This window comes from Salvelinus alpinus, chromosome 5, assembly GCF_045679555.1.
Source record: "Salvelinus alpinus chromosome 5, SLU_Salpinus.1, whole genome shotgun sequence".
In the NCBI taxonomy this organism is placed as follows: Eukaryota; Metazoa; Chordata; class Actinopteri; order Salmoniformes; family Salmonidae; genus Salvelinus; species Salvelinus alpinus.
This window is the reverse complement of record NC_092090.1, coordinates 56,364,044-56,391,380: the sequence shown is the minus strand read 5'-3', so window position 1 is coordinate 56,391,380 and position 27,337 is coordinate 56,364,044. Positions and strand designations below refer to the sequence as shown.

The 27,337-nt window shown below is 42.8% G+C and overlaps 1 protein-coding gene across 1 annotated transcript in view; it reads left to right on the top strand.

The window, feature by feature from the left end:
- The window catches only part of msh3 (mutS homolog 3 (E. coli)), a 119,090-nt gene that overhangs the window by 56,469 nt on the left and 35,284 nt on the right, over positions 1-27,337 (top strand). Inside the window, exons 14-19 of the mRNA XM_071402374.1 lie at positions 4,360-4,547; positions 9,238-9,406; positions 11,747-11,811; positions 12,079-12,195; positions 17,403-17,510; positions 17,894-18,008. Coding sequence (XP_071258475.1) covers positions 4,360-4,547; positions 9,238-9,406; positions 11,747-11,811; positions 12,079-12,195; positions 17,403-17,510; positions 17,894-18,008 — 762 coding nt within the window. The remainder of the gene's footprint in view (positions 1-4,359; positions 4,548-9,237; positions 9,407-11,746; positions 11,812-12,078; positions 12,196-17,402; positions 17,511-17,893; positions 18,009-27,337) is intronic.

Below are 27,337 nucleotides of genomic sequence, written 5' to 3'. Positions count from 1 at the left end.
CTGTTTGCTCCTCGTTACACACGACGGACCAACAGATAATATATACATCAATAACATAGGAATCACAACAAAATGTATTGTATGACCTCTTATACACAAGCTTCAATGCCATACAACTCTCCTTCCATGGCCTCCAACTGCTCTTAAATGCAAGTAAAACTAAATGCATGCTTTTCAACCGATCGCTGCCCATACCTGCCCGCCCGTCCAGCATCACTACTCTGGACGGTTCTGACTTAGAATATGTGGACAACTACAAATACCTAGGTGTCTGGTTAGACTGTAAACTCTCCTTCCAGACTCACATTAAGCATCTCCAATCCAAAATTAAATCTAGAATCAGCTTCCTATTTCGCAACAAAGCATCCTTCACTCATGCTGACAAACATACCCTCGTAAAACTGACTATCCTACCGATCCTTGACTTCGGCGATGTCATTTACAAAATAGCCTCAAACTCTACTCAGCAAATTGGATGCAGTCTATCACAGTGCCATCAGTTTTGTCAGCAAAGCCCCATATACTACCCACCACTGCGACCTGTATGCTCTCGTTGGCTGGCCCTCGCTTCATATTCGTCGCCAAACTCACTGGCTCCAGGTCGTCTATAAGTCTTTGCTAGGTAAAGCCCCGCCTTATCTCTGCTCACTGGTCACCACAGCAGCACCAGCATCCAAAAATCACTGAAGCTGGAGACTCATATCTCCCTCACTAACTTTAAGCACCAGATGTTAGAGCAGCTCACAGATCACTGCAACTGTACATAGCCCATCTGTAAACAGCCCATCCAACTACCTCATCCCCCACACTGTTATTTATTGTATATATTTTGCTCCTTTCCACCCCAGTATCTCTACTTGCACACTCATCTTCTGCACACCTATCACTCCAGTGTTTAATTGCTATATTGTAACTATTTTGCCACTATGGCCTATTTATTGCCCATATCCTACCTCATTTGCACACACTGTATATAGTCCTTTTCTATTGTATTATTGACTGCATGTTTGTTTATTCCATGTGTTATTCTGTGTTGTTGTTTGTGTCGCACTGCCTTGCTTTATCTTGGCCAGGTCGCATTTGTAAATTACAACTTGTTCTCAACTAGCCTACCTGGTTAAATAAAGATGAAATAAAAAAATATATTAGGCCCATCCTTTGGAACTTTGGTTTTCCTAGATATGGCTACTATATTGTGATCACTACATCCGATGGATCTGGGTATTGCTTAATTCCTGCAGCATTTAGTAAAGATGTGATCAATACATGTTGATGATTTCATTCCTGTGCTGTTTGTAACTACCCTGGTAGGTTGACTGATAACCCGAACCAGGTTGCAGGCACTGGTTACAGTTTGAAGCTTTTTCTTGAGTGGGCAGCTTGATGAAAGCCAGTCAATATTTAAATCACCCAGAAAATATACTTCTCTGTTGATATCACATACATTATCAAGCATTTCACACATGTTATCCATATACTGACTGTTAGCACTTGGTCTATAGCAGCTTCCCACCAGAATGCGCTTTAGGTGAGGCAGATGAACCTGTATCCATATTACTTCAACAGTATTTAACATTAGATCCTCTCTAATCTTTACAGGAATGTGGTTCTGAATATAAACAGCAACACATTTCTATAAATGTTATAATCTTGTATTGCTACCACTGTATCGTCAAAGGTATTATCTAAGTGAGTTTCAGAGATAGTCAGAATATGAATGTCATCTGTTACTAGCAAATTATTGATTTCATGAACCTTGTTTCTAAAGCTACATATATTAACTTGTGCTATTTTTATAATTTTTCTTTGAGGATCCTTACTTGCTTTGATTGTTTTACTGGGAAGCTTAGCAGCAGTAGATGTGCTCATGTTCTTTATGTTAGTGCAGGGTGAGCTGCTGATAGTGGACTTCCTCCCAGGGCACACCAGCTTAGTGCTAACAGTATAAATCTGGTTCATAGGCACATGATTTTTGCATATAATAACTGTAGGATCAGTAGAGGCATTCAGGGCAGTTAAAGGGACATACATTAGGTTACTTATATTGTGTCTACTGATGCCCCTGGTCTAATGTACAATTGCTGAAGCATTATGACAACTCTGCGTCACAATGGTAGGGATTAGCTGAGCTGGGCTTGAGTCATTGATAAATCATTGTCTCAAAGCAGCCTTATAGTGCTGTGAAAGAATCCAGGATCCCAAATGATTTGGGTGGATCCCATCCATCTTATAAAACGTGTTTTGTTTCCAAAGGTATCGAAATTGTCAACAAAAGTTACACCCATTGAGCTGCAATAATCATGTAGCCAGTTGTGAAGAGAAAGAATCCTGCTAAAGTGTACAATGCTGCGATTCAGAGATAGCGGATATGATAGGTCTTTTGTTAGTGTTTAGTAGAGAATCAATCAACTCTTTAAAAATCCAGTTTCAACTTTTCAGAACTGCCCTTCATAATGTCATTAAAACCCACATGGACTACGATATAATTGATTTACATGTCCTGGCATAGTGCATTCGAGAGCAGCTTAGTAATGTCATTTACTCAAGCTCCGTCATAAAACATTGTTTTTGCACCAGGAACGGTCACATTTCTTACCATGGAGCTGCCCAGAATCACTTCTGGCAAGAAGGACGAGGAAATCCTCGGCAGGTAAACAATTGCCAATGGAACTCCGAGTGATCCGGTTTGTCCTGAAACAGTGCGTAATAGATACAGCTCCTTCAGCGCTGGAACCGTTATTTCTTCAGACAAAACTCATCTGGTACTAACTTCCTTAGCTTGATGGCTAGCAGTTTAGCTTCTCTGTCAAGCAGGCTTAAACCGGTCTGTTAAGCAGGATTCCGGGACAAGAAATAGCGGTCCTTGCTGTTAAAAGCAAACCGTGTCGCGGGTTCGATGCAAAAACATGTTCTGTATTCGTATTTAATGAATATCGGTTTTGTTTCAATCAAAAATAACAAACCAAATGTTTTCCAGCATACAATGTTCAGCTGCGCACTCTGATGACGTGTGACGACATGACGTGCAACAAGTACGGACACATCTGTCCTCAGTGATTCTCTCCACAGAACTAAGGGACAGGATGTACTTTATAACCCAGCCCTAGCCTGTGGTTGACCAATTAGGATTCCTTGCAATAAAACTGGACCAATGGCCAAATAACAAGTATCCTATTTCAGGCTCAATGTGTAGACAAATTCCTTCCATGTCTCTGACCCATTGCTCATTATTTCCCTATTACAGAAAAAACACCTATTTCCATTGATCGTTAGTATTGACTTTTAGTCCTCTTGACCTTTAGGCCTCTTGACCTTTAGTCCTCTGTATTTATCTTGAAATATTCTTACATTAGTCAGCGCAACGGTCTTGACTTTACAGACCTTGACAGACCATGCTGTTCCTTATATAGTTGATACCAAGAATGCTCAGTCATGGCTGGTTCAACCCCTCCCATATAGATTGGGGAGCAACCATAAGTCACTTTGGATTTATCCGCCTCTGGTGTGGTCTCCCAGATGCCAGGACAATTAGGAATACTGCGGCCTTTGTTCTGTTCCTCCAGGCTATCTCGGTCTCATTGACACCCACCACATCTCATCTATGGAATGCCAGCTGTAGGTTTTTAGGCTCTTCTCAGTTCACACAGACATTTAATAGAACAGAAATGTCTTACTGTTTAGTTAAGTATATAATCATCAAATATCCAACAAATCAGGTAAATATGTAATTTTTCTATCACATATTGTAATCCAAACCCAACCTTAATTTACTCACTGACGTTCCAAACTCTGTTTTAGACGAGATTAACTTCATTACCAAAATTATCCTATTACACTTTTGTAGTGAATTTTGACACTAGAATAAATTATTCGGACTTATATTGATGCCACATAGGCTGTTTTCAAAGGGAGGGTTACTTCCTTACTTTACAGGTTAGTGTGTGAGTCCTAAGACCTACTTTACACCTTCCGTTTCAATTGAACATCTGCTCATGTCCGCACAGGGTTGCACGTCCGCACACCACCTAGGAAAAGCGTCCTGCGGACACAGAGATTGAGGAAGTCCGTGCGGACATGTGTGGAGGGTAGCGGACATTCGATATTGCATAATTTCATTCAAGCCGACCTAATAGCGCGGAAGCGTAAGATGTAAATTAGGCTTAACAGCTGTCATATCAGTATTAGATGAGAGTGAGGAATTTACATCTTATCTCTCTCCCCACACACACATACTCTTGTTTTATTCCATGATCTAATTGATACATTCTCAGTTATGTCAATGATATTACCTCACCACAGGGAAATATATGAAAGATGAATTGAGTTTTAATATCGTGTGTTTGCATGTGTGTGTTCCAGTGTTCCACCCAGGAGTTCTACCTCATCAGCAGCAGTCTTTCTCGGCTGGGGGTGGAACTACAGGCTCTGCTCCCATCCATCCAATCACAGCTCAGCTCCTCTCTGCTCCGAGGGCTCCTATTGGACACACCTGAACTGCTGGCTCCCGCTCACAACTTTCTCAAAGTCCTCAACGAGAAGGCAGCCAAGTGAGTCACCACAGTGTGGGCGTGTGTGTGTTAGGCTTGAGGGTTATACCGTATACTGGGGTATTTGGAAATAGCCACGGGATGGTTTTTCAATACCGTTGAAACTATTTCTTTGAAGTTTTTCAATGCATTTTAATATTTGTAGCTACTTTTTAAGTAAATACATGCAGTCAACTTGTGCAATAAGTTAGGAAATAAGGCAAAATAGCACAACGAAAGAAAGCGGGAGCAGGTGAGTCCAGCTGTGTATTGACAGGGGTCACGTTTTATATTGAAAGTCAAGTGTTTATTTTTGTTGCTTTAATAGAGTGATCAGGGGCGTGCAACTTTAGTTTTCCTTCACAGAAAATACATTAGTACAACGCATTTAGCAGAAAATGACAACAGAAGTGCATTGCTATTTGGCTGGCAGCCACCCAAGTAAATGAGCTTACAATGAAAATTATTTTTTTGTGAAAACGTTACATGGCCATCATATTTCTAATGTTTATCATAGAAAGAATGTAGCCAGCTACATTTCCTAATGTATTGCTTAAAGTTAATCTTGCATTTTATTTGAGAAAAGTGGGCTACACTTAGAAAAATACCAGAGAAAAGTAGCGACACAGAGCCCTTACTGCTGATAGAATGTCCATTTGTGAATTCTCATCTGAGTGGAGAATCAAATCAGTCTTTATTTATACAGCACATTTCAGACATGGACTGCAACATAATGTGCTTTACAGGAAAAAACAAATAAAACAATGCAAATATAAACTGAAATATTTACTACACAACAAATATAAGAGGATAAAAAAACGAAATAATAACAATGAAAACTGAACGATTAAAAAGCACCTTAAGGAAAAACAAAGCTAAAAAGGTGTGTTTAAAAATTGTGCGTTTAAAAATTCCCACAGTTTCGGCCCCCCTCAGGTTCTCTAGCAGGCTATTCCAGAGGTTGGGGACATAGTAACTAAAGGCTGAATATTCTTTTGGGGAATATTCAGAGGTGGAAACTTTTCGTGGGAATTAACGGGAATATATGGGAATTAACGGGAATATATGCACATTAATATTAATACCATTTAAATGTAGATGTTTTTTGCATTGGATATAAACTCAGCAAAAAAAGAAACGTCCCTTTTTCAGGACCCTGTCTTTCAAAGATAATAAATCCAAATAACTTCACAGATCTTCATTGTAAAGGGTTTATTACACTGTTTCCCATGCTTGTTCAATGAACCATAAACAATTAATTAACATGCACCTGTGGAACAGTCGTTAAGACACTAACAGCTTACAGACGGTAGGTAGGCAATTAAGGTCACAGTTATGAAAACGTAGGACACTAAAGAGGCCTTTCTACTGACTCTGAAAAACACAAAAGAAAGATGCCCTGTTATAAGGCAGGTCCTCACCAGACATCACTGGCAACAACGTCGCCTATGGGCACAAACCCACCGTCGCTGGACCAGACAGGACTGGCAAAAAGTGCTCTTCACTGACGAGTCACGGTTTTGTCTCACCAGGGGGTGATGTCACCAGGGGTGTCAAATTTGCGTTTATCGCCGAAGGAATGAGCGTTACACCGAAGCCTGTACTCTGGAGCGGGATCGATTTGGAGGTGGAGGGTCCTCATGGTCTGGGGTGGTGTGTTACAGCATCATCGGACTGAGCTTGTTGTCATTGCAGGCAATCTCAACGCTGTGCGTTACAGGGAAGACATCCTCCTCCCTCATGTGGTACCCTTCCTGCAGGCTCATCCTGACATGACCCTCCAGCATGACAATGCCACCAGCCATACTGCTCGTTCTGTGCGTGATTTACTTCAAGACAGGAATGTCAGTGTTCTGCCATGGCCAGCGAAGAGCCCGGATCTCAATTCCATTGAGCACGTCTGGGACCTGTTGGATCGGAGGGTGAGGGCTAGGGCCATTCTCCTCAGAAATGTCCGGGAACTTGCAGGTGCCTCGGTGGAAGAGTGGGGTAACATCTCACAGCAAGAACTGGCAAAACTGGTGCAGTCCACGAGGAGGAGATGCACTGCAGTGCTTAATGCAGCTGGTGGCCACACCAGATACTGACTGTTACTTTTGATTTTGACCCCCCCTTTGTTCAGGGACACATTATTCCATTTATGTTAGTCACATGTCTGTGGAACTTGTTCAGTTTATGTCTCAGTTGTTGAATCTTGTTATGTTCATCCAAATATTTACGCATGTTAAGTTTGCTGAAAATAAACGCAGTTGACAGTGAGAGAACGCAAATTTATTTACCACATCATATGGAGACAGAAACATAAACATTTTACCTTATCATAAGTTGACATAATTGCAAATGATTAAATCCTTCCTTGAACTTTCATTAAATGAGTTGAGTCTTCACATGGGATGATTCCACTGAACAACAAAAGAAAGGGAATATTGAATGATCACCAATGATCCATCGCGTCTCCCAAAAATGTTTTCAACGTTGTCAGGCTCAAAAAGCCTCAAATGACCACCAATTTCTCAACCCTTGTATTGGTCAGCCTGTTGCGTGCTTTGGTGTGTGTGTTCCCAAACAAGGACCAGTTGCACTCTGAGGCGGCTGATGTTGGTGGGATTTGGAGGAGGATGGAAGCAACAGGGGAAAGAGCCTTAGATTCACAAAGTCCCTTCCTCCAGGTGGCTGATGAGATATGTTGGCACGACTGCCTTATTGCATCTCCATCCCAAAGCCCTTGCTTGGAAGTGTACTTCGCCAGACTGCCAAGAACCTTGCCATCATCCAGGCCACGGTGGCGAGACACAGTAGTGATGACACCATAGGCCTTGTTGAACTCTGCACCAGACAGGATGCTCTTGCCAGCATGCTTGGGTCCAACATGTATGCTTCGGTGTGTATGGGCTTCAGGCAGAAGTCCTCACGCTTTTTGATGCGTTTCAGAATTGCAGTTTCCTCTGCTTGGAGCAACAGTGAAGTGGGGAGGGCTGTACGGATTTCTTCTCTTACATCTGCAAGAAGATTCTGAACATCAGACAGTAGGGCATTGTCTCCCTCAATCCGTGCAATGGCTACTGCTTTAGGTTTCAGAAGTTTCAGGCTGCTTACCTCTCTCTCCCAAAATACATCGGCAGACTATGATATGGTCATTTCTTGGAGAGACTCCTTCCCCTCCAGGAGACTGTCAAACATGATGACAATACCACCCCAGCGGATGTTGCTAGGCAGCTTCAATGTGGTGCTCTTATTCTTCTCACTTTGCTTGGTGAGGTAAATTGCTGCTATAACTTGATGACCCTTCACATACCTAACCATTTCCTTGGCTTTCTAGTAGAGTGTATCCATTGTTTTCAGTGCCATGTCCTTGAGGAGCTGATTCAATGCATGAGCAGCACAGCCAATGGGTGTGATGTGAGGGTAGGACACCTCCACTTTAGACCAAGCAGCCTTCATGTTCGCAGCATTGTCTGTCACCAGTGCAAATACCTTCTGTGGTCCAAGGTCATTGATGACTGCCTTAAGCTCATCTGCAATGTAGAGACCGGTGTGTCTGTTGTCCCCTGTGTCTGTGCTCTTGTAGAATACAGGTTGAGGGGTGGAGATGATGTAGTTAATTATTCCTTGCCCATGAACATTCGACCACCCATCAGAGATGATTGCAATACAGTCTGTTTTCTCTATGATTTGCTTGACCTTCACTTGAACTGTGTTGAACTCTGCATCCAGCAAATGAGTAGATAAAGCATGTCTGGTTGGAGGGGTGTAATGCTGGGTAAAGTACATTCAGAAATCTCTTCCAATACACATTGCCTGTGAATTCTTAAAATAAAGTGGTGATCCTAACTGGCCTTAGACAGGGAATTTTTTTACTTGGATTTAATGTCAGGAATTGTGAAAATCTGATTTTCAATGTATTTGGCTAAGGTGTATGTAAACTTCCGAATTCAACTGTAATAAAGGAAAATATATTTTTAAAAGGTGTGTGTGTGTGTATATATATATATATATAAAGTGGGGAGAACAAGTATTTGATACACTGCCGATTTTGCAGGTTTTCCTACTTACAAAGCATGTAGAGGTCTGTAATTTTTTATCATAGGTACACTTCAACTGTGAGAGACGGAATCTAAAACAAAAATCCAGATAATCACATTGTATGATTTTTAAGTAATTCATTTGCATTTTATTGCATCGATCTTCAAGACTTCAAAGAGGGCCAGCCTACTTTCTAATACAAAATGTAATTGATGTGTACTGAACATATCACCCGTAATAAAGCGCAATGCACTATGATAAACTACATCCAATGGCTTCAATACATTCATATAGACGATATCGCCATAGTCAGTAACCAGAATGAATGTTGACTTGTTCTGCTATTTAATGAAAGACAGGACCTTTTCCTATAGATGAGGTCTATATTAATTCTGAATTTAAGTAATTCATCAGCTTGCTTTTTGAAAGATAGCTTTTCGTCAATCCAGATGCCCAGATATTAATAAGTGGGCACCATCCAAATCATCAGATACATTTTTACGTCATTTTGTAAATAACATATACTTGGTTTTACCTGCATTAAGTACCAATTTCAGTTAATCAATGGTTTTCTGTTGTGAAATAAAGGCAGATTGAAGCTCTGACCAAGCTTGGTCAGCTGTGCGGCAATGGCATACACCACAGTGTCATCTGCATACAGGTGAAAGTAAAAAATGTGTGTGTGTAGGTCAGGGGATAAGAGGGAGCTATTCTGTGACCTGTCGGGCTTCCCAGTGCTCCAGGGGAGGAGAGTCGAGATCCAATCGGTTCTGACTGAGATACAAGACCACCGGAGAGAGGTCCGATACACACTCAGGAACCCCACACTGGACTACGTCAGAGTCAGTGGACAAGAGGTAACGGAGAGAGAGAGAGAGAGTGTGTGTTGTGTGTGACAGACGCTGCGGGTGGACAGGGGAGTGTGTGTCTGTTTGTGTTAGGCAGAGACTAATATCATTTTAGCCCTATTCCCACTACAAGATATGAAGGAGAGTCTGAGGAGGGCGGGGTGGCGAAAGATAATTCTACTTTTCAATTCACATTACAGCCTTGCCGTTCGCTGTGGCTGGCAACGTGACATACTTGGTCCGCAGCTCAAAATGACAATTTTACAATTAAAAACAAAAAATTGTGTTTCAATTGAGAAACAGGCATTGGTCTGAAGCCAATAAAGAAAATAAATTCACGTGAGCACCACAATGCCTACTTCACCCATGCTCAGCCAAGGTTTTCCAGCACACAACTTTGACTTACTACAGTAGCTATGTTGGTCTATTGTAGACAAAAGCACAGTTGCTTTAACAGCATGTATTCATCAAGTAGCGTTAAATTCACACTTTGGATGGCTAGGCTACCTAGGCCTTTTGAATCCAAAATTATTGACTGGAATTAATTAATCATCACAATAGTGATGACATACTGGATGAGTATCTTTTTAATTACAGCTGCAAAGGCCTACACAATGCAACCCTGCATACAACGAGCTCAACCCTGTTAGTTTTTGTCTAATCGCAGTTGTCTGTTTAAAGGGTTTTACTGTTTTCATCCTCCCTGGGCCAGGAGTCTTTCCAGTATTTATTTTTTTACCATATGACCTTATTATTAATTTGGTCCCATATAAAAATGTTTTTACAGCTGATTTATTACTATGTCATGCGCTAAAACTAGGATCCGGAGTTGGTTAGGTTAGCATACTACCAGATCAGGAAAAACTCTGGGCCCCAGGAAAACAATTTCCCCACCACCACTCTGGGACCTGTGGTGCCACCTCTGAAATCACACAATGTTACAAATGAAACAACATATCCTATTTGTATGATCTATATTTTCCATGTTTTTGGTGGTGGGGATGGGCTTCCATAGTTTTATGAGGCTCAGTGCAGCCGGCGGCTACTGCGACAATTTCAGAATGTAACAGGCACTTAAGTAAAAAATCTATAAAACAAGTCTCAAATATTAGGAAAAAGTCTATACATTTCAACTGTTTAAAAAACATTGCACTGCTATTACCATTTATATTGTAGGAGTGTTAACTCAACGAGACAATTCTGTTTACACTGCCCTGCTTCAAGTGGTGCAACTGTTGGGCGAGTGTCAGGCGCTACTTCCAGAGATAGTGGTCGAGACGTAGCAAGTACACAAGTTTGCATTTGAGTAATATGTGTAGCCTATGGTATTTTTACAAAAAGTTTACTAAGTGTGAAGAGGCCTTTTGTGTAGGTGGCTGAGTCACAGTGGTGATCTAATTTAGGCGTGCGTGTATGTTTGTGAGAAAAGCTGCGGGTGAATAGGTGAGTGTATGTGTTTGTGTTAGGCGGGCACTGATGGCCTCATTTTCTGTAGGTGGCTAGGTCACAGTGGTGATCTAATTTAGTTGTGTATGTGTGTGTCTGACTTATTAACTGCTTAAATGTAGCCTAATGTAATCCCCCAAAGTAATTATTTATCATAAGAGGGCCATAAACCAGGGTTTCCCAAACTCTGTTATGGGGCTTAGATGCAGGGGGTGGGGCCCTTAACACTACACAGCTGATTCAAATAATCAAAGCTTGATGATGAGTTGTTTATTTGAATCAGCTATGTAGTGCTACAGCAAAAACCAAAACGTGCACCCTGAGTGGGCCCCAGGACCGAGTTTTGGAAAACCTGCCATAAACAATAATTAGTAATGCTGCAAGAAAGGTTCAAATCTCACCTTACTGGTAAAAATAGTTATACATTGCTGAGGTGTAGTCACTTTTGAAGACACAAGCTCAAGTACACAGTACAAATATGAAAATAGGGTTCAGCCAGGAGTTGATGGAGAGTCGGAAGAGCGAATGAAATGGTAGGAGGGACATCCTAGCTTCAAATGGTGTCAGATTTCACATCCTGCGTCACACAGGCAGAAGAGGCAAACTAATTTCAATAAGAATCAGGGCTACCTCTCAATGCAAGCCATTTCGATCTGTGGTGTCCACATATCGATTTATAAGCACAAATGTCTGTCCTAACCGGTACCAGAACCACGCAGGTCCCCAAAACAGGGGACTACATCTTTAAGGCTTGTTTGTGTGTTTTAATCAAATTGATGTTGTCTCTGTCTGCAGGCAAGTTATTTATCTCCCCTCCTGTTCTACCTCCTAACCTTTCTCCATCCTTCTCTCTCCCCCTGCATCCCTCTCTTCCTGCTTCCCTCTTTGCCTCCCCCATCCCAGTTCTTGATAGAGGTGAAGAACTCTATGGTGTCTGTGGTTCCGTCCGACTGGGTTAAGATCAGCAGGTGAGAACACAGAGAGGACAGAGATGGGAGTGTTACACATTTTGTCACATTTTATTTATCTGTTCTAATCAGTGTTGTCTCTTCCTTTTATGTCTACCTTTCCCCTCCGTCTCATTTCTCTGACCACCGTCTTGTAAGATAGAGGTCCTGACAGGAAATTGTGATATTTGTTAAGCTGGGAAATGAAATCAATGACCATGATCTATGACTGAGGATGAATCACTCTCTCTCTCTCTCCCCCTCCCTCCTGCCCCTACTCCCTTCAAGTACTAAGGCAGTGAGTAGGTACCAGTCTCCGTACCTGATAGGAAGATGTAGGAGTCTGTCCCAGCTCAGAGAACAGCTGCTCATCGACAGCCAGAAAGAATGGACCAACTTCCTACAGTATGTATCCCTTATTCATCACCTACAGTACATCAATTTAATGTTGTTAACATCCATCCAAAGTGGGCAGGGGGTTGATATGTAAAACAGAACAAAACAAAATTCCAATGGGAGGTTTAAGACCTAGTTTAAAGGAGCTACATGTAACATTTCCACCGGCGACTAACACCAACTGTCAATTACATATCAGTATTAGCAAAGTGCTAGAAATCCACGAGAGTAAAACATACTTTTTAGAACACTGCACAACGCAGCTAATTAGCATTTCACTTCTAATTAGCATTTTTACTGGGACTACAAGCCAGTCCAGCTGATAAGGTAAGAAGCAGTAATATGCCGTTTTAGGTGTTTTAAAGTTACCTTAAAAAAAACGCATGAAAAGACGTCCTTCCCTCCAACCCGCCATGTCAGGTCTCCTGGCACCTCCACTCCTATGAGGGACAGCTCCCCAAATACCAGTCAAAGCTCTTCTCTGTCCTGGCACCACAATGGAGGAACAAGCTCCTTCCTGTAATCCAGACAGTCCCTACCCATCTTCCAAAAATGTCTCTTCAAAAGCCTCTTGGTTTAACCCCCAAGCACCCCCTTGCACTAACACTTGCATTTTATTTTCTTACTATCACTGATTGTGCTAATAGCTGTACTTGGAGGAAAGTTTTACTTGCAGCGACTGTGATATGCGCTTGTCTTACTTACCTTAATGTAACAGTATTTCTTCCGTCGCTCTCCTTGCCACAATGTGGGATTGAACCAGGGACTCCCTGCACACATCAACAACAGTCACCCTCGAAGCACCGTTACCTATCGCTCCACAACAACTACTTCAAGGTCTCGGAGTGAGTGAATAGGGCTGTTGTGGTGACTGTATTACCGCCACACCGGCAGTCATGAGTCATGACCGCAGTAAAATTACATGTCACGGTAATCTCCTCTTATGCACTCTGGACAAGTTTTGGTAGTACCCAACTTGCTAACGACCATCAGGTCCAAATGGCCTGGTACACGGAGCCCTATTGTCCCTCTAACCATTGATATCAATGCAAATGCAATCGAAAATCACATCAAACACTTATCATCAAAACAGTATCATGCTTTTAAAATTCACCCCACTGTGCTGATCAATTTGAAGAAAGTTCAACAGCAGGTTGAAACTGAGTGTAAAAAATGGTTGTTGTGGATGTTTTTTCAAAGCCTAACAGAACGAAATGGACAGCGCTTTCTAAGGCGATGATTAATTTAAAACACCCATACGCATATTAGAGTTTATGCATAGGCTTATGAGCCTAAGCCCCCCCCCCCCCAAAAAAAACTTTGATTATTGATTGTGCCGTTATACAATACATAGCCTACCACATATTACCCATGCCAGAAAAACCAAAACCAAAATTGATTTAAGACGGTACATATTTGCCAGGTTGCAATTGTAAATGAGAACTTGTTCTCAACTTGCCTACCTGGTTAAATAAAGGTGAAATAAATAAAATAGGTCTAGCCCAGTGGGGGGGCTTGCCTGTTTGCATGTCATTTTGACATTAATACGTGTCACATATCAGTTTGCCAATGAAGCCGCATACAAACATGGTATGGTCTCTTTTTTGTTTTCTTGAGTAAGGCAGCTCCAAAATGCAGGTGTTTCAGCCTAGCTCAGTTCTTTCTGTGGTGGTGTGGCAAGCCAGCAGAAAATATGGAGCGTTGCGCTGTGATTGGCTCTGTTCTGTCACTCATGGGGACACTACGTCACCGCCAAGTCTAAGGGTAGAGCTAGAAACTTGTAGCCCCTTGGAGGCTGCCATAGAGTTACATTAGAAGTGCCCATCCAAGAAGGCTCAAGGTCATTGGCCACAGATAAAATGACTTCAAATCACGTTATATGTACTGTAGCTTTGATTGGACTGATCATGTCAACATCATACTTTCAAAATCTTAGCTAGCAGTCATCATCATGAATCAAGTCGACAATCTACTGGAAAATCCTTTTTAATCCTTGTCATATGAAGAGAAATAATGAAGAGAAGTTATAGATAAAACATATCGGTGCTCATTGGGCCATTGGACATAAACATTACACAACAAGTTGGAAATCGCAAATTCAACAATGAGTGGTTTAGAAGGAATCAGTGACAGTGGTTAATCACTAGCTTGCTATTCAGTGGAGTGGCTATGTGGTCCCAAGTCTGGGTTTCAGGATCTCTTTTCCACGCTTAAAATTATTAACATTCAACATTGGCCATGCTGTCAATGAAGCATGATTTGTGTCACGCTCAAAACAACTGTTAACTCGGAACTGCAAAAACTTGACTTCAGTGAGTTCAAGACAACTGGGAAGACGGGAATAAACGAGCTCTGACAGGGAAAATACGTTTGAACGGTCATCCGGCCTCTTTCTACAGCTACGACCTGAAGATCAATGACGTCCTCATGATTCAACCTTTTTTTCCAAGTTCCCAGTTGTTTTGAAAGCACCATAAATCCAGAGAATGCCATACTTTGAAGACGAAATTTGCCCACGAAGGACCGTCGCGCCACCTTCCTGTTCAAGTGAGCACAGCATAACAAGGTGAGTCCAAAAATGTATTGTTTGCTGCTGCATGAATTATATATGCCAGGGAGTTATGTATACTGTAGCTAAGAAAGTAATACTAAGTGCATGTTGTGTAGTAAGATGTTAGTAGCCCATGTGCCTCACCCTAATAATTTGGTCTATTCACCCCTCTTAATTTAGACTACTGTTCTGACTTGGTAGTGCACATGTAGCCTAGAGAAATGTATCCATTGAATATTGTAAGAGCTTTCGTTGTCTGCTTATATGCCACTTTTATTTATTCTACGGTTCTGACTTGGCATACAGGGAGAACATTTCAAAAGTGCTAAACAAATAGTTATATTGACTACGTCCATCCTAGCTCGCTCATTAATGTCTTAATCGAAATTATGGATTGCTTCCTATCTGCTTGTTGTCCCCTTATGACATAGTTTGTACATCTCAATTGTCATTAGAAACCACATTTGTTTAAGCAAGTCAGCCATAGTCAGCTTTGTTTTTTTTAAAGGCAGTAAATGAGGCTGAATGAACTGTTTCGCTGCCAGACAAGGCTCCACTGATAGCCAGATGTAACAGTGGTAAGGTATTGGGACTGCTGTTGGGACAGCATTATGTAGGCCCTAACAGTTTGTGGGCACCGTTTGGCACCGTTATAGTGCACTTAATGTATTGTTTAGTGTTGTGTTGTGTAGTAGCTTTGCTGGCATGCATCCCACTTTTCTATATATTTTTTCCCCCACCAAGATTTACATGCTAAAATCGCCTCTAGTCTAGCCTATTCTCCAAAATTAAACTAATTAGAATAATCGCCTTTGAGTGTGGGCTGTTTTTTTATTCATACTGGATGGACGTAATGCTACGCTCCCAAATTTCTATCCAGCAGTCTGGGAGAGAACGCATAGCCCTGGGCGATGCTGTTGGTTCATTGATTGTGCAGGGCAGCATACAGAGTTAGCCTACAATTATAGTACATTTATATTTGATTTTGAATAGCCTTTTTTATTTTCAAAATGAATTAGGTGACACATTTACCTTTAGCCATACAGAATATCTCACCACTGTGCATTTCCATCTCCTCCTCTCTCTTCTTTATTCCTTTCTAGAGCGCTCAGAGGGGCTGTCAACAGTTTAGTGAAATATGTTTTCGTACGAAAACATGTTACCATCAATGTTCCCGAACAGATTTCACTTGGTTTCCCAAATGAAGCACTGCAGGAACAGGGTTGGAGCAGCTCATTTTAAGCACATGCTTCGCTCTAAAACTGAAGTAGCCTACTCGGCATCATTGACGATCCCTCAGACGATTCCGCAGGTGAAGAAGCTGGATGTAAGAGGTCCTGGGCTGGCTTGGTTACATACCTGTCAGGTGGATGGATTATCTTGGCAAAGGAGAAACGCTCACTGACAGGGATGTAAACAAATTTGTGCACAAAATTTTAATTAAATAATATTTTTGTGTGTATGGAACATTTCTGGGATCTTTTATTTCAGCTCATGAAACATGGGACCCACACTTTACATGTTGTGTTTATCTTTTTGTTCAGTATATCGAAATACATTTTACATATTAGTAAAGACAAGATTAAATTGAGTATAGTTTGATGGGTGGAAATATGATCACTTGATGAGTGAACAGATGTGCAGCTTGAGGCAAGGAACAGAGCGCAAGCTTTGTGACTCTCAAATCATCAATAGTCGCATCATGCAGCTGTCGTGGAATTATTCTAATCAAAAGGAGAGACTTTTAGATTTCTTCATAACAATCAAACTTTATTATTTAATTACTGCAGTAACGGAGCTTGTCAATGACCCACCTGTACAGTAGGCGATTCATTGAGAGCCCAAACAGCAGAACTAAGCCACAGCATTTTATAACATAGTCCATCCTCCTGGATATTCATGACAAATCACAGATGAGAGAATTCATACAAAAGTACATTTTGCTCTCATGCAACAGACGTCAAGATTTACATGGCGCCAAATATCTGTCTCTAGTTCATTTACTTCTTTCTTATACAGAAATACTAATGCAACATAGACACAAGGTCCTTTCCTTAAATAAACTGGAGATTGGGTCTCCCTGGCACCGACAGACAGGCACACAGACACTAATCATGGAAGGGAATGTTGTTTCATCACCAAGCCATCGTAAATCTACTGTCAATGTTAAATCTCAGAGGCTTCTCTCCCAACACAGACACATGAGAGTTCTAAGAACTCTATTATGTTGCCTCTAAGAAAAACAGACAGTGTAAGTACTAATATATGCTTACATTCTAATATAAAAGTAATGTGATTAACGTAATGTTGTAATTCTACGACACAGCCCATAATTTATTTTAAACGAAACTTACAACTTATCTCTAAATCTAGCATATATGACCTGTTTCAATGATCACTTTTACGCTCAACTTCATATGCGCACTCGCTCCACAATGGGAAAAATATCCTTTCTATTTTATTCAACTAAGTTCAATTATATTCTTCTTACTATAAAATCATATCATATAAAATAATCTTGTCAGCTAAATGAACTAGCCTATAGCCTATGACATGGAGCAGAGCCAGATAACATACAGTAGGCCAACTCATATTCTGTTCTTCCCCTTCTACACTCAAACTCTCTCTCTCTCTCACTCTCTCTCTCTCTCTCTCTCGCTCTCAGTCAGTTTGGGGAGTACTACCACACTATGAAGAAGGCTGTTGGTAACTTAGCAACAGTGGACTGTCTGTTCTCATTGGCTGAGGTGGCTAAGCAGAGGAACTACTGCAGGTAATCACTCTGATGACCTTTACCTTAGGTATGTGTGTGTGTGTGTGTGTGTGTGTGTGTGTGTGTGTGTGTGTGTGTGTGTGTGTGTGTGTGTGTGTGTGTGTGTGTGTGTGTGTGTGTGTGTGTGTGTGTGTGTGTGTGTGTGTGTGTGTGTGTGTGTGTGTGTGTGTGTGTGTGTGTGTGTGTGTGTGTGTGTGTTTATGTGTGTGTGTGTGTGTGTGTGTTACAGCTTTAAACAGCCTGTGAGGAGGAGTGGACTGGGCCCAGAAGGCTTAGCTCTACTGCCAACTACACCCTAAACATCTCCATCTCTGTGTCCCTCTCTCGCCAACTACACCCCCTACTTCTCACCTCATAGTATATAACTGTATGTTCTCTCCCAGGCCGGTGTTGTGTGAGGGAGACCGTCAGATCGTGATCAGGGACGGCAGACATCCTGTGATAGACTTACTGATGGGAGAGCACACACAATACGTCCCCAACAACACAGAACTACAGGTATACAGACAAACACACACACACACAAGCTGGTGTAGATTAATCCTTCTCTCTGTGAAATGCAAAAGGCGCCAATAGGAATCCGAGCCAAGCTCTCATACTGCCCACCTACTCACTGTACAGATCAGCAATATAATATCGACCTCTCCCTCTCTTTCACTCTCTCCATATATTGTTCTCTCTCTTTCTCTCAAATGTTATTTGTCACATGCTTCTTAAACAACAGGTGAAATGCTTACATTGAAAGTGAAATGTTTACTTATGGGTCCTTTTCCAACAATGCATAGTTTAAGATAAAAAATATAAATAGTGATACGAGGAATGAATAACAATAACATATAAAAATTAACATGGTACCAGTACCAAGTCGATGTGCACGGGTGCGAGGTAATTGAGGTAGCTGTATACATATAAGTAGGGGTAAAATGACTAGGCAATAGGATAGGTAATAGACTGTAGCAGCAATGTATGTGGAGCAACAGCCTATGTGTGTGGCGTCGGTATGCATGTGTGCGTATGTTATGTGTGTGTTGGGGTGTAAGTATGTGTGAGTGTGTGGGTAGAGTCCAGTGTGTGTGCATAGAGAGAGAGTTCGAAAAAGGGTCTATGCAGGTAGTCCGGGTAGCCATTTGATTAGCTACAGTATTTAGCAGCCTTGTTTAGCAGTCTCATGGCTTGTGGGTAGAAACTGTTCAGGGTCCTGTTGGTTCCAGACTTCGTACAGTGGTACCGCTTGCCGTGCGTTAGCAGAGAGAACAATCTATGGCTTGGGTGGCTGGAGTTTAAAAAATATAATTGGGCCTTACTCTGACACTGCCTGGTATAGAGGTCCTGGATGGCAGGGAGTCGGCCCAAGTGATGTACTGGGCCGTACTCATCACCTTCTGTAGCGCCTTGCAATCAGGTGCCTTGCAGTTGCCGTACCAGGCAGTGATGCAGCCAGTCAAGATGCTCTCAATGGTGCAGCTGTAGAACTTTTTGACGATCTGAGGGCCCATGCCAGATCTTTCAAGCGTCATGAGGGGGAAAGGCACTGTTGTGTCCTCTTCACAACTCGGTGAAGTGGACACCAAGGAATTTGAAGCTCTTGACCTGTTCCACTACAGCCCGATCGATGTAGATGGGGGCGTGCTCGCCCCTCCTTTTCCTGTAGTCAACGAACAGCTCCTTTGTATTGCTGACGTTGAGCGATATTTTGTTGTCCTGGCACCACAACTGCCAGGTCTCTGACCTCCTCTCTATAGCCTGCCTCATCGTCGCCGGTGATCAGTCCTTCCACCGTTGCGTCGTCAGCAAACTTGATGATGGTGTTGGAGTTGTGGGTGAACAGGGAGTGCAGGAGGGGCCTACACATACACCGCTGAGTGGCCCCCGTGTTGATGGTAAGCATGGCGAATGTGTTGTTGCCTACCCCCAACGCCTAGGGGTGGCCCGCCAGGAAGTCCAGGATCTGGTTTCAGAGGTAGGTGTTCAGTCCCAGGGTTCTGAGCTTGGTGATGAGCTTAGAGGGGACTATGGTGTTGAATGCTGAGCTGTAGTCTATGAACAGCATTCTTACATGCACTACTGTTCAAAAGTTTGGGGTGTCTTAGAAATGTCCTTGTTTTTTAAAGAAAAGCACATTTTTTGATCCATTAAATAACATCAAATTGATTAGAAATACAGTGCAGACAATGTTAATGTTGTAAATGACTATTGTAGCTGGAAACGGCAGATTTTTTATGGAATATCTACATAGGCGTACAGAGGCCCATTATCAGCAACCGTCACTCCTGTGTTCCAATGGCACGTTGTGTTAGCTAATCCAAGTTTATCATTTTAAAAGGCTAATTGATCATTAGAAACCCCTTTTTGCAATTATGTTATCACAGCTGGCAGCTTCATTAAATAGTACCCACAAAACACCAGTCTCAACGTCAACAGTGAAGAGGCGACTCCGGGATGCTGGCCTTCTAGGCAGAGTTCCTCTGTCCTGTAACAATGTACGCTGAGAGTCGGGAAGCAAGTTCAGGGAGTGAATACTTTGAATAAATAAATGAACAAAACAAACACAAACAGCGCACATGAAACAGGAACAATGATGACTGGGGAATAAACCAAAGGGAATGACATATAAAGGGCAGGTAATCAAGGAGGTGATGGAGTCCAGGTGAGTGTCATTATGCGTGTAACGCTGGTGACAGGTGTGCGCCCTAACGAGCGGCCTGGTGACCTAGATGCCGGAGAGGGAGCACACGTGACAGTCCAGTGTCTGTGTTCTTTTGCCTATCTTAATCTTTTATTTTTATTGGCCAGTCTGAAATATGGCTTTTTCTTTGCAACTCTGCTTAGAAGGCCAGCATCCTGGAGTCGCCTCTTCACTGTTGACATTGAGACTGGTGTTTTGCGGGTACTATTATTGAAGCTGCCAGTTGAGGACTTGTGAGGTGACTGTTTCTCAAACTAGACACTCTAATGTACTTGTCCTCTTGCTCAGTTGTGCACCGGGGCCTCCCACTCCTCTTTCTATTCTGGTTAGAGCCAGTTTGCGCTGTTCTGTGAAGGGAGTAGTACACAGTGTTGCACGAGATCTTCAGTTTCTTGGCAATTTCTCACATGGAATAGCCTTCATTTCTCAGAACAAGAATAGACTGACGAGTTTCAGAAGAAAGGTCTTTGTTTCTGGCCAGTCATCTGTGGATTTGTTGGGGCGGTATGGGAATTAGAGTGGGTCCAGGGTGTCTGGGATGATGGTGTTGATGTCAGCCATGACCAGCCTTTCAAAGCATTTCATTGCTATACTGTAGATGTGAGTGCTACGCAGCGATATTCATTTAGGCAGGTTATCTTGGCGGATGTTACCTGTAATCTATTGCTTCTGGTTGGTGTATGTACAGTATGTACAGTCACTGTGGGGAGGACGTAATCAATGCACTTATTAATGAAGCCGTTGAATAATGTGGGTGAATTCCAGAACATATTCCGGTCTGTGTCAGCGAAACAGTCCTATAGCTTAGCATCTGCTCCATCGGACCACTTCCATATTGAGCGCGTCACTGGTACTTCCAGTTTGAGTTTTTGCTCGTAAGCAGGAGTATATACAGTGGGGAGAACAAGTATTTGATACACTGCCGATTTTGCAGGTTTTCCTACTTACAAAGCATGTAGAGGTCTGTAATTTTTATCATAGGTACACTTCAACTGTGAGAGACGGAATCTAAAACAAAAATCCAGAAAATCACATTGTGTGATTTTTAAATAATTAATTTGCATTTTATTGCATGACATAAGTATTTGATACATCAGAAAAGCAGAACTTAATATTTGGTACAGAAACCTTTGTTTGCAATTACAGAGCTCATACGTTTCCTGTAGTTCTTGACCATGTTTGCACACACTGCAGCAGGGATTTTGGCCCACTCCTCCATACAGACCTTCCCCAGATCCTTCAGGTTTCGGGGCTGTCGCTGGGCAATACGGACTTTCAGCTCCCTCCAAAGATTTTCTATTGGGTTCAGGTCTGGAGACTGGCTAGACCACTCCAGGACCTTGAGATGCTTCTTACGGAGCCACTCCTTAGTTGCCCTGGCTGTGTGTTTCGTTTCGTTGTCATGCTGGAAGACCCAGCCACGACCCATCTTCAATGCTCTTACTGAGGGAAGGAGGTTGTTGGCCAAGATCTTGCGATACATGGCCCCATCCATCCTCCCCTCAATACGGTGCATTCGTCCTGACCCCTTTGCAGAAAAGCATCCCCAAAGAATGATGTTTCCACCTCCATGCTTCACGGTTGGGATGGGTTCTTGGGGTTGTACTCATCATCCTTCTTCCTCCAAACACGGCGAGTGGAGTTTAGACCAAAAAGCTCTATTTTTGTCTCATCAGACCACACGACCTTCTCCTATTCCTCCTCTGGATCATCCAGATGGTCATTGGCAAACTTCAGACGGGCCTGGACATGCGCTGGCTTGAGCAGGGGGACCTTGCATGCGCTGCAGGATTTTAATCCATGATGGCGTAGTGTGTTACTAATGGTTTTCTTTGAGACTGTGGTCCCAGCTCTCTTCAGGTCATTGACCAGGTCCTGCTGTGTAGTTCTGGGCTGATCCCTCACCTTCCTCATGATCATTGATGCCCCACGAGGTGAGATCTTGCATGGAGCTCCAGACCGAGGGTGATTGACCGTCATCTTGAACTTCTTCCATTTTCTAATAATTGCGCCAACAGTTGTTGCCTTCTCACCAAGCTGCTTGCCTATTGTCCTGTAGCCCATCCCAGCCTTGTGCAGGTCTACAATTTTATCCCTGATGTCCTTACACAGCTCTCTGGTCTTGGCCATTGTGGAGAGGTTGGAGTCTGTTTGATTGAGTGTGTGGACAGGTGTCTTTTATACAGGTAACGAGTTCAAACAGGTGCAGTTAATACAGGTAATGAGTGGAGAACAGGAGGGCTTCTTAAAGAAAAACTAACAGGTCTGTGAGAGCCGGAATTCTTACTGGTTGGTAGGTGATCAAATACTTATGTCATGTAATAAAATGCAAATTAATTACTTAAAAATCATACAATGTGATTTTCTGGATTTTTGTTTTAGATTTCGTCTCTCAAAGTTGAAGTGTACCTATGATAAAAATTACAGACCTCTACATGCTTTGTAAGTAGGAAAACCTGCAAAATCGGCAGTGTATCAAATACTTGTTCTCCCCACTGTAGTTATGGTCTGATTTGCCAAAGGGAGGGCGAGGGAGGGCCTTGTGTCCATTTCAGTGTGTAGAATAAAGGTGATTTTGAGTTTTGTCATCTCAAGTTGTACAAGTGACATGCTGTTAAAAATTAGGTTAAACGGATTTCAGTTTCCCTCTTATTCTCTTTCATTCTCTCCCTCTAGATAGAGCGATAAAAGAAATGCATCTATTTCTTCGTGCTCATATGGTCATTACTCTCTATGGACTGTTTATTCATGTTCATAATATTATCATGTTCATATCATGTCCATAAGTCATAACATTCAATGAGAGGGTGGATAGTAAGATAGTAGGACAGGGACCTCACGATACGATACGTTTCACGATACATACCCTATTCGATACATATTGCGATTCGTTATACATTAAGATTGAATATGTATTGACATTTGATTCTGCAATAGGGTGGAACTGAGGATTAAACCACTATGCTACTAAGGTCTTAAATCTTTCCAGGCAGAAACAATTTTGCCTGATTAATCTGCTTACAAGTCAGAATATCAATTGATATACAGTCAGGTCAAAAAATATGGGTACCTTTGATAAAGATGGGCAAAAAAGACTGTATACAGTAATATAAATCACAAATACTCAGCTATATTTGGGAAATTATATTATTTTATACTAATACAAGCCACAAGTGGCTCTTCCAGCAAGACAATAACCCCAAGCACAGGTACACATCCACAAAGAAATGGTTAATTAACCACAAGATCAACATTTTGCAATGGCTATCTGTCTCCGGACTTGAACCCTTTTAAAGACATGTGGTTTGAATTGAAGAGGGCTGTCCATTTACATTACATTTACATTTAAGTCATTTAGCAGACGCTCTTATCCAGCGACTTACAAATTGGTGCATTCACCTTATGATATCCAGTGGAACAACCACTTTACAATAGTGCATCTAACTCTTTTAAGGGGGGGGGGGATTACTTTATCCTATCCTAGGTATTCCTTAAAGAGGTGGGGTTTCAGGTGTCTCCGGAAGGTGGTGATTGACTCCGCTGACCTGGCGTCGTGAGGGAGTTTGTTCCACCATTGGGGTGCCAGAGCAGCGAACAGTTTTGACTGGGCTGAGCGGGAACTGTACTTCCTCAGAGGTAGGGAGGCGAGCAGGCCAGAGGTGGATGAACGCAGTGCCCTTGTTTGGGTGTAGGGCCTGATCAGAGCCTGAAGGTACGGAGGTGCCGTTCCCCTCACAGCTCCGTAGGCAAGCACCATGGTCTTGTAGCGGATGCAAGCTTCAACTGGAAGCCAGTGGAGAGAGCGGCGGAGCGGGGTGACGTGAGAGAACTTGGGAAGGTTGAACACCAGACGGGCTGCGGCGTTCTGGATGAGTTGTAGGGGTTTAATGGCACAGGCAGGGAGCCCAGCCAACAGCGAGTTGCAGTAATCCAGACGGGAGATGACAAGTGCCTGGATTAGGACCTGCGCCGCTTCCTGTGTGAGGCAGGGTCGTACTCTGCGAATGTTGTAGAGCATGAACCTACAGGAACGGGTCACCGCCATAAGTGCAGACGAAGGATATCAAGGATCTGGAAGGATTCTGTATGGAGGAAAGGTCTAGGATCCCTCCCAATGTGTTCCCCAATCTCATAAAACATTTTAGAAAAAGGCTCAGTGGCATTATCCTTGCAAGTTGAAGTATTGAAAACAGGGGTGTCAATCATTTTGACCCCTATCTTTTTGAGGAAAAACAACTAATACATTTTAGAATAAGTCTGTAACGTAACAAAATTTGAAAAAAGTCCAGGGGTCTGAATACTTTCCGAATGCACTGTGTATTGATATATATTTGATATTTGAGATTCTTCAAAGTAGCCACCTTGATGACAGCTTTGCGCACTTTGGCATTTTGTTAGCTAGCTAGCCCTAGTTATATAATATGTTTTTACTTGTTGCGTTCTCCCTCTTGTGTTCATTCGTGATGTGAGCTGGCTGCTCGTTCTAAATAGTATAATCGAATCTGTCAAAACAGTGGCAGCATGTGGCCTGCCGAGTGGCGCAGCGGTCTACGGCACTGCATCACAGTGCTCGAGGCATCACTACAGACCAGGGTTCGATCCTAGGCTGTGTCACACTGCTCCCGTGACCGGGAGACCCATGAGGCGGCGCCCAGCTTCATCTGGGTTAGGGGAGGGTTTGGCCGGTCGGGATGTCCTTGTCCCACTGCGCTACAGCGACTCCTTGTGGCGGGCCGGGCGTCTGCAAGCAGACTGTCGCCAGTTGTACGGTGTTTCCACCGACACATTGGTGCGGCTCACATCCGGGTTAAGAGAGCAGTGTGTCAAGAAGCAGTGCTGCATGGCAGGGTTGTGTTTCGAGGGATACATGGCTCTCGACCTTCGCCTCTCCCAAGTCCGTATGGGAATTGCAGCGAGGGGACAAGACTGTAACTACCAATTGGATATCACGAAATTGGGGCGAAAAAGGGGTAATAGTACAAAAAATAAAACTGTGGCAACATATGCAGCAGTGGTCATTCTGTTTTTGACATGCAAACGTGAAATACAGTGAGCTCCAAAAGTATTGGGACAGTGACACATTGTTGGTTGTTTTAGCTCTGTACTCCAGCACATTGTATTTGAAATTATACAATGACTATGAGGTTAAAGTGCATAATTTCAAATCCAAAGTGCTGAAGTACAGAGCCAAAACAAAAAATGTCACCGTCCCAATACATTTGGAGCTCACTGTAGCTGTATTTATGCTGTTGTTCAAATGCCCAGTTTGCTTTATATATCTTCTCAAACAAGATGGTATGATAGATAACCTATGGTAGCAACAAGTTTGACTAACTAGCGTGAGTCAGTTTGGCTACGTTCGCTCTCTCTCTCTCCGTGCCACACAGATTGTCAAAGCGCAGCGCACCGGCTCTCTCGTAAGTCGTGTGAGCAAGTCTCCATTTAAAACAAAAAAATTGAGGGAAAATAAAATATATTTTTTTAAACATTTATTTAAACTGTCCAGATATCCTCCCAAAATATTGATATTATTCAAAATGATTTAATGATTTAAATTGCCCTTCCATAGACTGTATGTAAGAGGATGCCTGGATATTTTTTTTAAATGCCTTCCTCACCATCTTGAATAAGCATGCCCCATTCAAGAAATTTAGAACCAGGAACAGATATAGCCCTTGGTTCTCTCCTGACCTGACTGCCCTTAACCAACAGAAAAACATCCTATGGCGTTCTGCATTAGCATCGAACAGCCCCCGTGATATGCAACTTTTCAGGGAAGCTAGAAACCAATATACACAGGCAGTTAGAAAAGCCAAGGCTAGCTTTTTCAAGCAGAAATTTTCTTCCTGCAACACAAACTCAAAAAAGTTCTGGGACACTGTAAAGTCCATGGAGAATAAGAACACCTCCTCCCAGCTTCCAACTGCACTGAAGATAGGAAACACTGTCACCACCGACAAATCCACTATAATTGAGAATTTCAATAAGCATTTTTCTACGGCTGGCCATGCTTTCCACCTGGCTACCCCTACCCCGGTCAACAGCACTGCCCTCCCCTCTGCTACTCACCCACGCCTTCCCCATTTCTCTTTCTCCCAAATACAGTCAGCTGATGTTCTGAAAGAGCTGCAAAATCTGGACCCTTACAAATCAGCCGGGCTAGATAATCTGGACCCTTTCTTTCTAAAACTATCTGCTGAAATAGTTGCCACCCCTATTACTAGCCTGTTCAACCTCTCTTTCGTGTCGTCTGAGATTCCCAAAGATTGGAAAGCAGCTGCGGTTATCCCCCTCTTCAAAGGGGGGGACACTCTTGACCCAAACAGCTACAGACCTATATCTATCCTACCCTGCCTTTCTAAGGTCTTCGAAAGCCAAGTCAACAAACAGATTACCGACCATTTCGAAACCCACCATACCTTCTCCGCTATGCAATCTGGTTTCAGAGCTGGTCATGGGTGCACCTCAGCCACGCTCAAGGTCCTAAACGATATCTTAACCGCCATCGATAGGAAACAATACTGTGCAGCCGTATTCATTGACCTGGCCAAGGCTTTTGACTCTGTCAATCACCACATCCTCATCGGCAGACTCGACAGCCTTGGTTTCTCTAATGATTGCCTCGCCTGGTTCACCAACTACTTCTCTGATCGAGTTCAGTGTGTCAAATCGGAGGGTCTGTTGTCCGGACCTCTGGCAGTCTCTATGGGGGTGCCACAGGGTTCAATTCTTGGACCGACTCTCTTCTCTGTATACATCAATGATGTCGCTCTTGCTGCTGGTGAGTCTCTGATCCACCTCTACGCAGACGACACTATTCTGTATACTTCTGGTCCTTCTTTTGACACTGTGTTAACAACCCTCCAGGCGAGCTTCAATGCCATACAACTCTCCTTCCGTGGCCTCCAATTGCTCTTAAATACAAGTAAAACTAAATGCATGCTCTTCAACCGATCGCTGCCTGCACCTGCCCGCCTGTCCAACATCACTACTCTGGACGGCTCTGACTTATAATGTGTGGACAACTACAAATACCTAGGTGTCTGGTTAGACTGGTTAGACTGTAAACTCTCCTTCCAGACTCACATCAAACATCTCCAATCCAAAGTTAAATCTAGAATTGGCTTCCTATTCCGCAACA